This window comes from Botrytis sinoallii, assembly GCF_014898435.1.
Source record: "Botrytis sinoallii strain Bc 23 chromosome Unknown BSIN_003, whole genome shotgun sequence".
NCBI classification, from domain to species: Eukaryota; Fungi; Ascomycota; class Leotiomycetes; order Helotiales; family Sclerotiniaceae; genus Botrytis; species Botrytis sinoallii.
Window position 1 is genome coordinate 2,612,784 of NW_024066030.1, and position 15,356 is coordinate 2,628,139.

The window sequence follows — 15,356 nt, forward strand, 5'->3', positions numbered from 1 at the left end:
GTGGCCTATGGAGGTGGGGAGGGGATAGGGGGCGATGGGAGTGGGAGTGTATACTAGGTATGTATGTATGTATGTATGTATGTATGTATGTATGTATGTATGTATGTATGTATATATATATTTATTATTAGAATCTTGAGTATAGAGATATTGGAATAGTTGTTGTATATGCTGTATTTTATTGAATTGTATGTTTTGTTTGTTGGGAGGAGATGGGGAGGAAAAGGTTAAGAAGAATGTAGGAGGAGGGAATAGGGGATGATTATCAATGATTGTTTAGAGAGTGGAGAGATGGAGAAATGGAAAGATGGAAAGATGGAAAGATGGAAAGATGGAAAGATGGAAAGATGGAAAGACTGGAAAGATGGAAAGATGGAAGATGGAAAGATGGAAAGATGGAAAGATGGAAAGATGAAAGATGGAAAGATGGAAAGATGGAAAGATGAAAGATGGAAAGGAGGATGAAGAATAATTGGAGGGATGAGAGGAGATGGAATGATAGAATAGAATAGAATAATTAGGGTACTAGGTAGACATCTATATCTTTGAATTCGCGAGGCGCGGCGTGATGAGGTGAATGGGATCAGATGGAATGAGGTGGCAAGTCATGGTTAGAGTGATGTGCTGGTATCCGTATGGGCCGTACGAGGGTGGAAAGATGTGGAATTTGAGATTTGAGGATACATATGTAGATATTTAGATGTTGAGATATTGAGAGATGTATCTGATATATCTGATGTAAAACGGACTGAATTGATGGGAATGCGAACGGGAATGGGAATGGCAATCCGAAGTGGTTGATGAAGAGAAAAAGATATGAAGAGAGATGAGCGGGATGTTGGAGTACTTGTTAGGGGGTGGATGTGGGATGTGAGGATACTGGGTTAGATTGAGAGGATGGAGGGAATAGACTGGTGTTTTGAGGAGGTATTTGGGGAGGGGTTGTGGAAGATGAGAGGTGAGAAAGTCTAGGGGGGCGAGAAGGGGAAAGATAGGAAGAGATGAGAGGGGAAGGCAAAGAGAAGTTTGGGGAAAGTATTTAGGTATATGTAAGGTTGTGGTAGAATTTAGGATATAGGGCGTAGGGTGTGGTGCATAGGATGTAAAGGGCGTAGGCGTTTGATTGTGTTATGAAGGATGAAGGATGACCTTGAGGAAAATCTTGATGACTGTCCAAAAGTCAAGATGAAGAGTTGAAAAGCTTAGCTGGGAATAGATGGGTATCGAAATGGTAGGTAAAGAGATAATAAAGTCAATGGACATTGCGGTGCGCAAATATCAAATCACGAGAAAGAGAAAGATATGGTGAAAAACATATATGTTTTTTCCGCTATTATGAAAATCCTAGCCTAGTACAATAAAACCGGTTAAAAGACCACATCCTCCTATTCTTTCCAAGTTCCAATCCATAGTCTTCATTAAATCATTAAGGAGTGTGGTGTAAGAGAAATAAAAATAAACTAAAATCAAAAAGCCTCCATCCGTCATATCCATCATCGAAATCATAAGTTAGAGTGGATCCATTCGAAAGAAAAAGAATCATATGATTTCTGTATCCCGAAAGATCAGTTATTGATCACAAAGTCACAGTCTTCGATCTCTTGGACTTACATTTCTTCTCGGATCCCCATCCGCCCCAGTTACCGCCCTTGTAGGAATCCGCTGGACATCCTCCAACATCACAGATGGCCTTGGGGTACTTGGAATCATAGTCTGCTCTGCTATAGGAGTACGCCTGGCTAACAGACCAGTACTCGGATCCTCTCCATTGGCCATAGTTGGTTGCGTGGTTGGGAGCCCAGACTTCGGTATACATGGAGCAGTAGATTCCTTGAGGCTTGTTGCTTTGACTCAATACGTAGACCACGACTTGGTTGCAGATGGCGGGGTGGCCAGAGGATGGAGGATGCTCAAGGTTGTATTTGGATTGCGCTGTGCAGGCGGATGTGCAGGCGACGACTCCGTACTCGTAGGTTTTGACATCGTCAAAGGAGAAGAATTTGTAGCCCATGTAGGTATCAGTCTTGGTGACTGGATCGAGAGGTGCCTGCATGGCTCCTTCGAGAGAAACTGGGCCATTGTATTTATCACAAGGTTCTGGGGAATATCTTTTATTGTATCCATTGGATCCGGAAATGACGACGCGGAAGTCCTCTGGGGGATTTTTAGTATGCTGTTTGACGTTATTGCTTCAGATAGAGGGGAAGAGAAGCTTACTTCTGTATTGGACAGTATTGGTAGCAGTCTCCTTCTTGATTTGAACACCCCACTTTGCACACTTGTAGTTGATGGTGGATGGTGGGTTGGAGCACTTGTAGCCAGGATCGACAGTGGGATCACGTTCAATATAGATGTTGAAGGCAATGCAGCCATCTTGTTGATCACAGTATTGAGCACACTCGACAGTGTCGTAGGATTTCAAGGTTTTTTAACCAAGATACGAGGTGGTATGGGTAGAACCTTTGAGCTCAGAGAAAGCAAGGGTGTAACCTTGTGGAGTAGGAGCTTTGGAGGCAATCTTGTTGTATTGAGGGTCGGCTAAGAAAGCATCGGCGGTGTCTGGTCTTTAAGATTATCAGTCGGAATTTATTTTCATGGTTACTATGTGCTGGAAACTTACTTAGAATTTGGACCATAGCCGAGAGGTTGTTGCTCGCAATCGCGTTTGACAAGATCGCGCTTTCTGGCGACTCCGTCTGGAGCAGCAACATCATTCACTGCCGCAGCTCCTTCAAGGACGGCATCAGAAACTGGTTTAACTGCGACAACTTGGGAAGAGACGTCGACTGGAGCAGAAGAGACTTCAGCTTGTGGGAGAGCATCAATGGCACCCAAATCCATGTCTTGAGGAAGTGGATTGGCAAAGGCCAAAGCTGCAAAAGCCGAAGCGATGATGACGGGACGCATTTTGATTCTTGAACAAATGTTTCTTTAAGTTGGTTGTGAGTGTAAGATGATTGAGAAGATGTTGATGATGTGGATGATGCTGATTTGAAGTGGAAAAGATGCGGATTCTTATACTTCTTCATCACGTAGAGAATGAAATTTTGATATGAGTCCATATCAGTCTGATGGGCTTTCACTTGAACCCAAGGCTTGGAGATCAAGCGGAGAATGCACTGCTTGCTGCAGATCAAGCGCCACATTCAATGAAATGAGGGGTTGAAGATAGATTTAGATGCCAGAGGCCGACCCTCAGAGATGCAAGATAAACTTGGGGGTGACCCCCATCAGGAGCATTGAGAAACTCATAGAGCTGATCCCTTGTACATCTAGTATAACGTCCTGCATCTTTCAAGCCACATGAAGTATAGTTGTTTTCATTTCACTCGAATGAAAATCTATTGACTGTTGCGGCACTAGTCTTTCGACATATCGTCAAATACAAAGACACTACCATTGCACTAGGTTTTCTCGGAGAATTCTCACCCCAAAACGATTTTCGCAAAATCCATAGAACTTGTAAAGAGCCCACAAAGAACAACAGAGAGCCACCAAATTCCAGTTGAGGTTGATTCAAGGTATTCTGGCCGTGCGCAATATTCGGACGATTTACTAATTCCGAATCGGAATTTTTACTGGTAACTGTGATTAGAGTTGGGGGTGTGTACCGATGTGATCGATTTGGGAAGAGCCTCGCATGAGAGGCACCATTTGTCCGAAAATGGAATTCTTAGGCTTACAGATACATAAACTTACTGAGCAAGATCAAGCTCAGAATAGTATAATGATATTCGGCCAAGCCACTAGGGAATCCGGAGATGAAACCCTCAGGTTCACAAATACAAAACCTTGTTCGGCAAGGTTAGCTCGAAATAGTCTAGAACTAATAACAAGGTCCATGCCGCCAGGAAGCATAGGAACGGTAATGTGTTTACCATGATCAGGTACCAGGAACAAGCGAATGTCAATATCAAAACTCCGAGAGCATGACGAACATGTGAATAGGTATGCAAGACAAATTGTTGTTTTCGTAATACGTGCTCGCAACGATAATCTTTGGATCTTGGTATGCTACATGAGAGAGAGAGAGAGAGAGAATTTCTTTGGTTCTCATCAACTGGTAACTGCTATGATTATTCATCACGGGAATAGACTTGGGGAACTCCAATTTTTTGTGGAGATTTTCCGAGCTGAAGTTAGGTGGGTTTTCTCCGCCAAGTGGACCTAAGCATGTTCATACATGCAGATACGTATCGCACTCGTCAAGAAAACTGTGAGCTCTCGTTGCCAATTTTGACTGCGGGACGGGCTGAATAACTTCATGTAAGCTTTAACATTACTATTGTATGCCACGCGCAAAAGGTACGTAAGAATCATTTTTCTGTGGAATTTGACTTCAAGACCTACGAAGTTAAAGTTTTTTTGAGGTAAAAAGGTGTCTGCAGAAGTTCATCAGATTAGAGCAGATCTCCCGCTGCAAAGAATGCGTGCGATGATCTAGAGCAATGACTCCTAGCTTCCACTCAGATATCAGGCGACGACCCAGCGCCTCGGTAGCTTCAACGTGATTAGGGTTAAAGGAAAATCCAAATCGGGAGTACTAATGAGGTCGGGAAGGCATGGTATTGTTGTATAACAGTCGTAGCTTCTTGAAATCTTAATTCCGTTAATGCTAGAGTCCACTGCCACGCAGATACGAGATGCCATTCACTGGCATTTTAAGAACACGGTCTGCGAAACGAATGTCGACAACGAGGTGGAAAAGCCATGCCTTGTGTTTGACATGAGAAGGACTGTCCCCAGAAACGTGACCATGTCTTCAAACCCACGACGCTGGTATACATGTGGTAGAAAAATACCCCCCATAGGTGTCAAATTGCCAATGACATCTTTTAGACCCGACTAATCTGTAAGCGTTGTGTCGATCACGATAGCCGATTCCGCTTCATACATCCATAAACGGAATGGCCAATCAATTCCCAGACATCGAAGTTTGAATTGATCTCGTTTCTCCCAAAGAATCATATAATTCCAATTCTGGGTGTACAACTGAACAATTGGGGGCAATCCAGATCAGACATTGGTACCGCACAGACAATGGTATGAACACATGGAAATAGACTTCCAAGTACCTCGGACTTTACTTATAATCTAAGTCGCCCGAATTCTAAGAAAGTATCAGCCGATTTATTGCTAGTTGGTGTATTTAGAATGCATGTCAAAAAGGTGCGTGAGATCAAGGTTCGCAGATCAACCCCGGAAAACATATTTGGCTAAAAATACTATGTAACCTTGGTTGATTTGAGTCCATCTGCATGCCTTACGTTGACAATAAAAATGCATATCAAGGTTCAGACCGTCAAGCATAGTACTTAAATTATGTCCACTAGAACATCATTTAATCAACAGCTGATTATTATACATCATGTACCCAAGACAAATGGCTGCTTCGAGACTTCAACCACTTCGTTCTATATCCAATCGCCATTGAAGCTCAAGAGAACAAACTCTCTCTTTGCGCATAAGAAGGATTCATGATGAGTTCGGTTCGAACTTTGAAGAAGCCAAAGTCTCCTATATTTGACGCTCTGTGATAAACTCAATTGTGCCACAAATAAACATCGATAGATGTGAAAAAATGAGGACTTGAAAGTAGAAGATCTATATGTCATTGGGAAGTAGCGAGAAGCCATGTTTTCCCAAATTCGATGCTCTAGAACAGATTCAATTGTGCCACAGAAGTCTGTCGGCTGCCATAGGTATCAGCTGTTAAGTTGGGAGTTCAAGATCGTTGTGTCATTGAGAAGTATCGAAATGATTCTGAACTTTGAATTCCGTTTCGACTTGGAGAAGTCGTACGATGAAGCTGTTGGTATCCGAAGTATTGGGATGAGTTCGAGATCACTACATCAATTCCATTGTTGGATCCTTGAAATGTAATGGTGTACGGCATAAAGATGCATCAGCAGGGAGCAATAGAGAGATAGGAGTACTGGAAAGAAGAAGAATCATCTGGTAAAGAATATATTCAATGTTTCACTCTTCTTTATTCGGCAATATCGAGATTTTCAAAGATGTTTGTTTGATGTTTCTGGATCCCGCATCTTTCCCTTATCTATGGGACTTTTCATTTGCTGATCTCGCGATGATAAGATGGAATTCGTGCCTGCATCTCAGTGCGTGAGTTACGCCATGCACCACGCGTCATCATCAGGTACGACCTCTCGCAAACCCCTTCATCTTCCCGCTTTACGCACTCTAGTCTCTGAACCCAGCAGTTCTTTTTTCACCACTCATTCTGTACGACCCCAATGCCTTGATTCCGTTTAGATATAATCAGGAGCGAACACGTTGAATTATTTATGTACGATTCATCTGATGTAAGATTGCGTCTCACTGTGCATGCGACAAATGAGGTCAGTTGCTTCTATTTGAAGGGGCAGTACGTAGTTACTGCGAGCCGTGCCGCTCTGACATCAGACATTCCTTTGCGCAAACACGTTGATTGTTGTTTCCCAAAGTTAGAAAATATGTAAAGTATATTTCTGTTTGTATTTCTTTTGTACTGTATTTTTCACTCCTTATCTTCCGTTTCTCTCTTTACTCAATCATTCCTATTCTTTTTGAATATTTTATGCGCCGGCGCAATATTTCAATTCATCTGCGAAAATGTCTTTATCGAAAACAAAACCACGATCCTCACACGACGGAACCGATGAGGAATCTCCTCTTCTAGATCATTCACGACCAACTACCGTTGGTACACACTCTTTGATTCATCAAACGCATTCCCCGCGGATTATTATCTTACTTCTTACCACGATAGTTTTTATAATTGGGTTTGGAATATATTTGGTTTGGATACCATCGATGCGTATATATGAGGATATATTGTGTCATCGTTATTATGAAGAACTACAGGGACGAGGTGAGGTAGGGCTGAGTAGCACAATTGATGAAGCTAGGTGCAAGGGCGATAAGGTTCAAGAAGAATTGAACATTTTGACTGCGGTATTGGAAACACTGAAAGCGTTACCAGGTAGGGAGAATCTGCGTAAAAGAAAAACTAGAGACTGATGTTGATGATATGTAGGAATGTTTATGGCTGTTCCATATGGACTTTTGGCTGATAAGTACGAATTTTTTATACCTGTAAAGTTATACAGTCAATTTTTCGCGATTTAATTTGTTCCTAGAAGAATTCATCTGACATAGAAATAGAATTGGACGCAAACCAGTTTTTGCTTTGTCAATCCTTGGTCTCCTCCTCTCCCTCTTATTTGAAGTGTTCGTTATGAGCGAGTGGATGATGCTACCCATTCGTGCTGTGTGGTTTGCACCATTTTTACAATTCATTGGTGGCGGTGAAAAGACCGCTTCCGCAATATTTTATGCTATCATCTCAGATGTTACCACTCAAGATGAAAGGTATTGATCCAAATTATTTCACATTCTTAGTTTTTATCACTGACAAATAACAGAGCAAATGCTTTCCTTTTCGCTGCATGCGCTTCACTCTCTGCAGAACTTATTGCACCAACCGTAGCAGCCGCAATTATGGTCTATTCTCCATGGATTTCAATATGCTGCGGAGTATTCGTTTTGACATCAGGTTTATTATGTCTCATCGCTTTTGTACCCGAAACACTCCATATTCATGCCTCCCAAACACAAACTTCCACATTGGTCCCAGATGATTCATCTTCGGAATATATAAGCGACTCATCATCCGATTTCAACGAGCCCTTAAAGCCAAAACGGAAATCGACCATCACCCGCCGTCTATCTGATTTCTACACCACTAGCCGACCTCTTCTTACTCTACCTGTTCTTCTCCTTCTTCTACCATCTATGACCCGCGTCATAGGTCAACAATCGATTGACCTTTGCATACGCTACATATCTACCCGCTTTTCCATCCCCTTATCCCACGCTTCTCTCATCCTCTCTCTACGGGCCCTAATCAACATTCTCCTCCTTCTAATTCTCATCCCATTCCTCTCCTCCCTTCTAATAACCAAATTCCACTTCTCATCTACCCACAAAGATCTCCTGCTCGCCCGTATCTCTTCCCTCTTCCTCATCCTCGGTGCCCTCACCATCGCCATCTCCCCAAGTCTCCACCTCACAATTATCGGTCTAATAATCTACACCCTAGGCACGGGTTTCGTCTCGCTAGTCCGTTCTTTAATCACGGGATTGATAGATCAGAAACACGTGGCGAGAATATTCGCAATGATAGCAGTGGTGGAGACCAGTAGTGCACTTTTGGCAGGACCAGCGGTCGCAGGACTCTATGAATTGGGACTTGTTTGGAGGGGAGAGTGGACGGGTTGGTTGGGATTGCCGTTTGTGGGATTGGCGGTGGTTTGTGGCGTGGGAAGTGTGGGGGTTTGGAGGGTAAAGGGGCTGGGGAAGATGAGTTTGGGGAGGGAGAGGGTGGTGAAGGGGGCGGAAGTAGTAAATGAAGAGGAGCGGGTATAAATGGCTGGGTATGGCGTTGGTGTCAGTGATTGGTGATGATTTTCCTTCCAAATATGATGTATGATGAATGATATTATGCTTGGTGTCGGTTATACGGTGATGTGGGATAAAGATGGCATAGATGGCGTTGTTATGTTATATGTTTGGTCATAGAGTGGTCTGACTTCCGCGGGTAGATAGTAGACTGGAGTCCAATACAATATTCATAGACTAGAACATCAAAAAACGAAAAGGGGGCGGCAGAGGCGCCGATTGACAGCGATAACATATCGTGTAAATACACATTAGATGATAAATATCTATGAGCTTTTACCGTCAAACCTTCTTCGTCTGCACTTTTATTGTTAAATATGATCCCCTTTTTTGCAACCATGACTGTCATCTGAAAGTTACCGTCACTACCTAGTTTGCACTGAAGTATATACTCCAGCACAGCTACTTGAAAGTACTCGCAACAGGCCATCATATAGTTCTCAATACCAACCTCACCAGACCGAAGAATCTGGGAAGTGCCTACTGTAACAGGCGTCAAGAATAGCTTGTAATATTTTTAGAGTCTACTATCTAATGAGTATGACGGGAGACTTTAAATACCTAGGTAAGATGTGGGAGATAGGAGGGGTGAGTAAGTGCGGGGAATGGTATGTAGGTAGGATTGTGGTGAATTACATGGTAGAGGTCATGCACTCGAAATGAATTTATTTTGCTTGGTCATGGATTTTGGTTTGATACGTGGGGAAGTTGTGTGTATTCACTGTTTTTGATATTCTCAAGCACCACGACTTCCGTTCCCCCTCTCAGGATCGGGAATTAGCGGGGGGGAGGTATTTAAGAAAGCACTTCAGGACTCAACTGGAAATTCTCCACAGTGTCCTGGAAACTTCCATCACTACTTTATAGGAACACATTGTGTGTATTTCGTGAAATTCGAAGGTTAATGATTACGAAGATTTGTTCTTAGTTTGAGGTGGAAACGTTTCTTTTATGGAGGGAAGATTGCGGGTGAATAGATGACTTTGTTGTTGTTGTTATTACTGCGCTTTGAATTTGTTGTCGTTGAGACTATCCATCTTAGCTACCGTCTAATCTAATAAATTTCTCTTCATATGAGAGGTGGTAATAGCCAAATTGGTAGAATTACCATGAAATCTCACCTGGAAATTTGAAAGCGGGAGAACACTGCAGGTTAAAAACTGGGAAGTTCGTGTCCCCACATAAAGGCTGTGAAAACAACAAGACTTTTGATGCTGTGAATATGTTTGGTAGAGAGGGTGCTTATATAGATAGGATGATCAACTTGAGAACTGGAAGTGTTTGATTACGTGATTTGAGTTGATTCAGAGCGGGGTCGACGTATATTCACTTGGTCTTGTGTGTGGGCTCAGGAGGGGTAATGCAGGTTGGTGAAGTTTCCACTTTGTGCCTAGAGAATGTTTCAAGTCACAGCTGTCTAGAATCATCCCCTCGATAAAAGTGTTCTTCCAGTTCGGGATAGATCTATTGTACTATTATTTAAGCCACCTGACTTACAATTTTTTTACAATGATAGGAGCTGCTGCAATCATCGACACAACCCCGGAAAGGCAAGCTTGTGTCTGCAAAATCGTGGCATCGGCAGAAGAGATAAAATGGTTGGAAATAGTCATATCTAACTAATCTGTGGGAGGACACTGGACTCGGGATCTAGTGATATTAATCACAGGTTGTGGATATGCGACAGTGTGAGTGGAAGAACGACAATGACGATAGTATTGTGTATCCTAGACCCTTGACTTGAAGATCACTAGCGCTAGATGTTATACTTTTCGACGCTATTCAAAATTTGTGAGACGAAGACAATGCGCGAGAATAAGTAGCTAGAGACAAACTACTTCGCAGCATTTTGACCAAGTACCTCATGCTTCGCCGCTTGGTGATCCAGCACCTCCAGTAAACTAGCTCCAACAGTTTTTTAAAATGTATCATTTTTTTTAGGTAGCTTCGACAATGTAGTAATCAACGCCATGAATACGAGATCGATATTCAAATTGGAGTGAATACTTCCTCGCTCTGAATCTGGAATGTTTACAATGAGGTTTTGGGGCAGGAAATTTGCTATTGAACCATTCTTTAAGGAATCACCCTGAACCAAGCCAAGAAAAATGTGCTGGCTTTTGTGAATCAGGAAAGTTAATCAGTAGTTTCTTGTAACGTTTTCTCAGGCGGAGTAGATGAGGGTGTAACTACTAACAGGAGGTAGGTATATAATGAGATATTCAATTTGACAATGCAATTGTGAGTGATCTATATGACAGTAGTAAAGAACTAGATAGCAAGAACAATTACACGAAGGGAGAGTGGCGGGAGAATCATTTTCTATATCCTCCAGCTGAAGAAATCAACCAGAATTTCGACCATGTTTTCATCATCTTCAGATTGTGCTAGTGCACCTCAATATGGCTTGGTCTAACTCTTGAGAGGATTGAGACCAAAGTTACAAGAGTTATTATTGTTTATATGTCGAAGCCTGCACTTTTTCACCATAACAACAAATTCACTCACCGTAAATGAAGTAATGTCAACATTTGGATTTCCTAGATCTAGGGCGTAGGGTGTACATACAAAATATCAGCAGACTACCCAAAAACCATCCTTGATATGATCTGGGTATCAATCTACTTCAGTCTTATCTCACCAGGAGATTTTGGGAGAAGATTGTGCTCAGCTAACGGTACCAGATGATGATAATAGTGAGATAGTTGAATCAGTGAAAACAAGGTAGGAAAACTGGAAGCTACAAAAACCTCTGATAGTGGTCAGGTAGTTTCTTGAAAACAGAATCTCCAGCTGACGATAATCAAGAAATAGATTGGAAAGAACGGTGATGGATTTAGAAGACAACATCAACTTGAAATTTTGACTGCTATTTCTAACACCACCTCCATGTAGATTTATTACACGACAGCGTCAAAAATTGTAGAAAACCATCATCTCTGTACAACTCATCAGTTCTAGCCATGCTATTCTCTAGATTCTAGGTTGTCAGAGATTCCCATCACTAGAAAATACTCGTTCGTGTTACGAAACTAACCAAAGTTCTCTTAAGTGTGTGTGAAAAATAAGTACGAGAGAAATGACTTTTTTTACTGCCGTTCAAATCTTGTTGTACTTTGGAGAAGACAAACTCCACTTTCTAGTTCCAGCTCATTTGAAGCGGAGAAATTCTCTCTATCATACTATGTTAAAATCTGTAAGTTGCAGAATAACTGTCTCGGTTGCGCTGCGTTACCGTACGGTCTGTGCCATGAGATTAGCTATGTGCAACAAGTAATACGGTGAATACTGGTAACTTTACCAAAGGAGAATGAACGACGAAGTTCTTGGATCTTCGATTGCAGGGTTTGTGTGTCAATTTTAATCTTTGGAGAGGAAATGGTAAGACGGGATTCAACCTGTAGCTGGAGCGGCACAATAGAATTTGTTGGAGGCTGATCTAGAAGATCTTTGATCCTCTAAAACGATAGATTCTGGGTGTATATACACAACCAAGCTTTCATCTAGAGTATTGTTTCGAGGTTTGAGGCTGTGGGCAGCGAATACAGAAGCGAAGATCATTCATTCTTGTAAGAAAATGAGTGCATTGGGAAGAGTCTGTGTTCCCAAAGAGCGCAGTAGAATAGATGCTGTGTACCAGGCCTCGTGAGCAACCTTATTTATTGCATCGCATAGTCCGAATGTTGGAAACTAATCAGCTCTCACGCAAATGTCTTCATAAGTCCTCAATAAACTCATAAACCTAGCTTCTATGATGAGTTTCTGTTTAGAGATCGTACAGTTTTGAGGTAGAATTGGAGAATATGTATTGCAACAACAATTCACGAGCACGCAATTCAGAAGAAAGTTCAATATCGCCTTTCCCAGATCCAACTATTTTCTCACTCCTTGAATCAACCTTGAAGATGCTTCTGCTTCGACTGGAACTGGTATGGATTGTCTCTTGGATGATTCTGGGAATCGGCATACCGACAAAATCTTTGAAGACAGCCTGAGGAAATGTGTTGGAAGCTAAACGCAATTTGTAGAACTTGTAGAGTCGGTAGCGGTATTAAAAGCTATGAGATAACAGGAGTTTGCTGTTGAGATTCGGGAACATGGATCTAGTCATGCCAGAGATATCTTGATAGATATGTTGTAAAGGCGCATTGAATCTTGTATGGAACATGTAGCATCGAAATTATGATTGGTGCTTGCGCAAGTAAATGCGACGTATCTGGAAACTCATCAACACAGGACATTTTAAACCAAGACTGAGATGATAGATATACAGGTATCGAAATCCGTTCACGTAGCCTCCACAGTGAGAATAGGATTGAGAAAGTCATCACAGCATCTTATCTTTGCGGTAATGGCGCATATTTCAGGTTATTCAAGGTCAATGTTGGATAAAGTGTTTTTTAAACTTGTTGCGGGATAGATGAAGTTTCTCGAATTGTCGACATGTGCGCAAACATTCTTTCCATCCAGTCCTAAAGGCTTTGTGACTGATTGCAATTATCGAACACTTCTGCATGTGTTCATTTTGGCTTAAGTAGCCACTTTGGTGCTGGTGTATCTAGTGTAAACCGTCGTCGTTTCGATGATAGTTCGTGCCTGCTGGTGTCTTGCGGAAGTGAAGCGGTCATCACTTACACCATGGTACCCGTAATCTCGGATAGGCATCTTTATAAAAAAACATTTTGATTAGCTTGTGAAGAGAACGAGGGATGAATGGTGTTTGGTGAATATAAGAAGAGTTGGGGAATTGAAGTCTCGATGAAAAGCGGATAGATGCAAGAAGTGCCGAACGGCTTGACAAGGGCGTTTGAGGAGAAAAAAGGTCGAACTCACAGATCAATCCTAATGCATTTCTTCTGCAAGTGACACGGACTAGGAGTATACAGAAGTTGGAAATGCTACTGCACGGTTGATGAAGTCTCAACCCGCCTTCTAGAAGTCACTCATTTTGAAGGGAAACCGTCTGCAAAAACACAATCTCGTATTAGCTAAACCCTCCAGTAGTTGCGCTTTAGCCATAGCTTTGCTCACCAATGTTATGGGTTCAAATTACCCCTGCGCTCGACTCCTTTAGTGATGTCAAGGATAAGATTGTCTAGACCGAATATGATTACTCGCCGTAATCTCGAGATTGGAATCGCTCCCCGTTCAGCGTTTGCATGCAAGCTCTCAGAGTATGAACTTCCTGGATAAACTATTGGTATTGATAAGTTTCGCTTGGTCCAGGTAGGGCGGGACAGAGTTGCTGCAGAGGGACAGTTCGAAGTCTAATGTTTCTGCACGAACGCAGAGCGGACTTTCTGTATTAACAGCATGAGTTTAGTCATATAAGTAAACTGTTAGATATCATTACTTACTACTAAACAGCTAATGTCCAACATAATCACCAGTAAAATGTATACGTCCCTGCAAAAGCTACCAAAATCGTAGAGAGGCCAGAATCACGCGTGAAATATCCCCAACGCGCCGGAAGCCTTGCACACAGCCTCGCATACCACGCTAATCCTCTCATCTGATCTTTCTATCCAATAAGATATAAATAACTAAGTCCCGTGATTCCACTCACATTCGCTCGGTACCAATGTACCTTGCACAAAATTATTGATTTGGATTTTCTTCTCTTTGGCATCAAGAGAATTTGCAAATACGATTTACAATCGTACGGTTCCCATCAAACCCAACAACAACAGCAACAACAACACTTGCAACACTTGCAACCATTGAAATCGTACGTATTGACATCTTTTCTTCCGTTCCTCCTCTCAATCCATCGCTTTCACCGTATTTCCAGTTTCCTCAGTTTTCTGTCGCGTTCCCCACCAAACCTCAAGTTTTTCGAAGCCTTCCATCAACCACGATGCGCGACGTTTATTTCAAGAAAAGAAATTATACATTATATAATGGTTTAGATGGTCTTTCATCTGCTAGCGGTAGTTGTTTTCTAGTTGGATGTCTAGAGACCTCCTGAAATTAACGACGGCTTAACTTCGGGGAGCAAAGTGGTTCGAGCGCCCTTTTTGCCATTGTTCTCTTACCACCAGTCCCAGTAGCTACTGTCGATCTGTCTCTATTGGACAGTCTACCAAAGCTTAATATATCCTGAAGTATTTAAGACACTGATGATGGATATGTAACTTCTCTTCACGTTTCTTTTGGTTGGGTTTGTAGCTTCTTGGAGTTCTCAACAAATTTGCGAAGATTTAGACAGCCTGTTGTTCACTTGAAGACACCTCAGAATCATACTGTCTGCTAAGACCTATCGAGAAGAGTTTACTACAGTGTAGCATTCTTACAAATTCTTTGAGGTATCTTGCACAAATCGAATCTACTGTTGAGATTTTGCTGTTTGCCATTGAACAGGTGTTTTTGGTTTCTCTTTCAAGGAATACAAAAGGTTGACAGATTGTCCTGGCCTTCTTAAGAAATATCAGCACCTTCAGCTCATTTCTTCCAGATACAGTCTGCCATATTCTGGCATGCATGAAGTTTTTGGTGGTGTTATTCGCAGATGGCTACTGGATATCCCACCAAAACTACAATTCGAAGCAGAATGGAGCCTGCTATCAGCTCTTATCCTCTTCGAAGAGTGTCATATACTTGAAGACCAGACAATCACTTCAATGCACTGTTTTTAGATGGATTCAAACCACGTCGAGAGTTATGAAGCTGTTTGTCAGTTCCATACAAGACAATTTGCTACTTTCGAAGAATCTTTTCACCACCTTGAGTTATTTCTCTTGGTATCCTAGTCTAATTTCAAACCCATCATTTAAACACTTCAGCAGATGGGCTAGATTGCTCTATCTTGATGACTATTGATCACTGTCTCAACCCGTTTCTTCCCCTAATAGTACACAACAATGATCATTCTTTTGTCTCTGAAATTCTCTGAAACC

At 42.0% G+C, this 15,356-nt stretch overlaps 2 protein-coding genes across 2 annotated transcripts; one reads left to right on the plus strand and one right to left on the minus strand.

Moving 5' to 3' along the window:
* Positions 1-1,576: 1,576 nt before the first annotated feature.
* EAF02_002438 (uncharacterized protein) lies at positions 1,577-2,907 on the minus strand (the record flags this gene model as incomplete). The annotated part of the gene is made up of 4 exons (XM_038898486.1): positions 1,577-2,154; positions 2,218-2,373; positions 2,434-2,564; positions 2,621-2,907. The coding sequence occupies 4 exons, from the start codon at positions 2,905-2,907 to the stop codon at positions 1,577-1,579; spliced, it is 1,152 nt and encodes a 383-aa protein (XP_038762178.1).
* A 3,528-nt stretch (positions 2,908-6,435) lies between these two features.
* Positions 6,436-8,427, plus strand: EAF02_002439 (uncharacterized protein; the record flags this gene model as incomplete). Its single annotated transcript, XM_038898487.1, has 4 exons — positions 6,436-6,982; positions 7,037-7,076; positions 7,165-7,371; positions 7,425-8,427. The coding sequence occupies exons 1-4, from the start codon at positions 6,613-6,615 to the stop codon at positions 8,425-8,427; spliced, it is 1,620 nt and encodes a 539-aa protein (XP_038762179.1). The 5' UTR covers positions 6,436-6,612.
* Between the last annotated feature and the right edge of the window lie 6,929 nt (positions 8,428-15,356).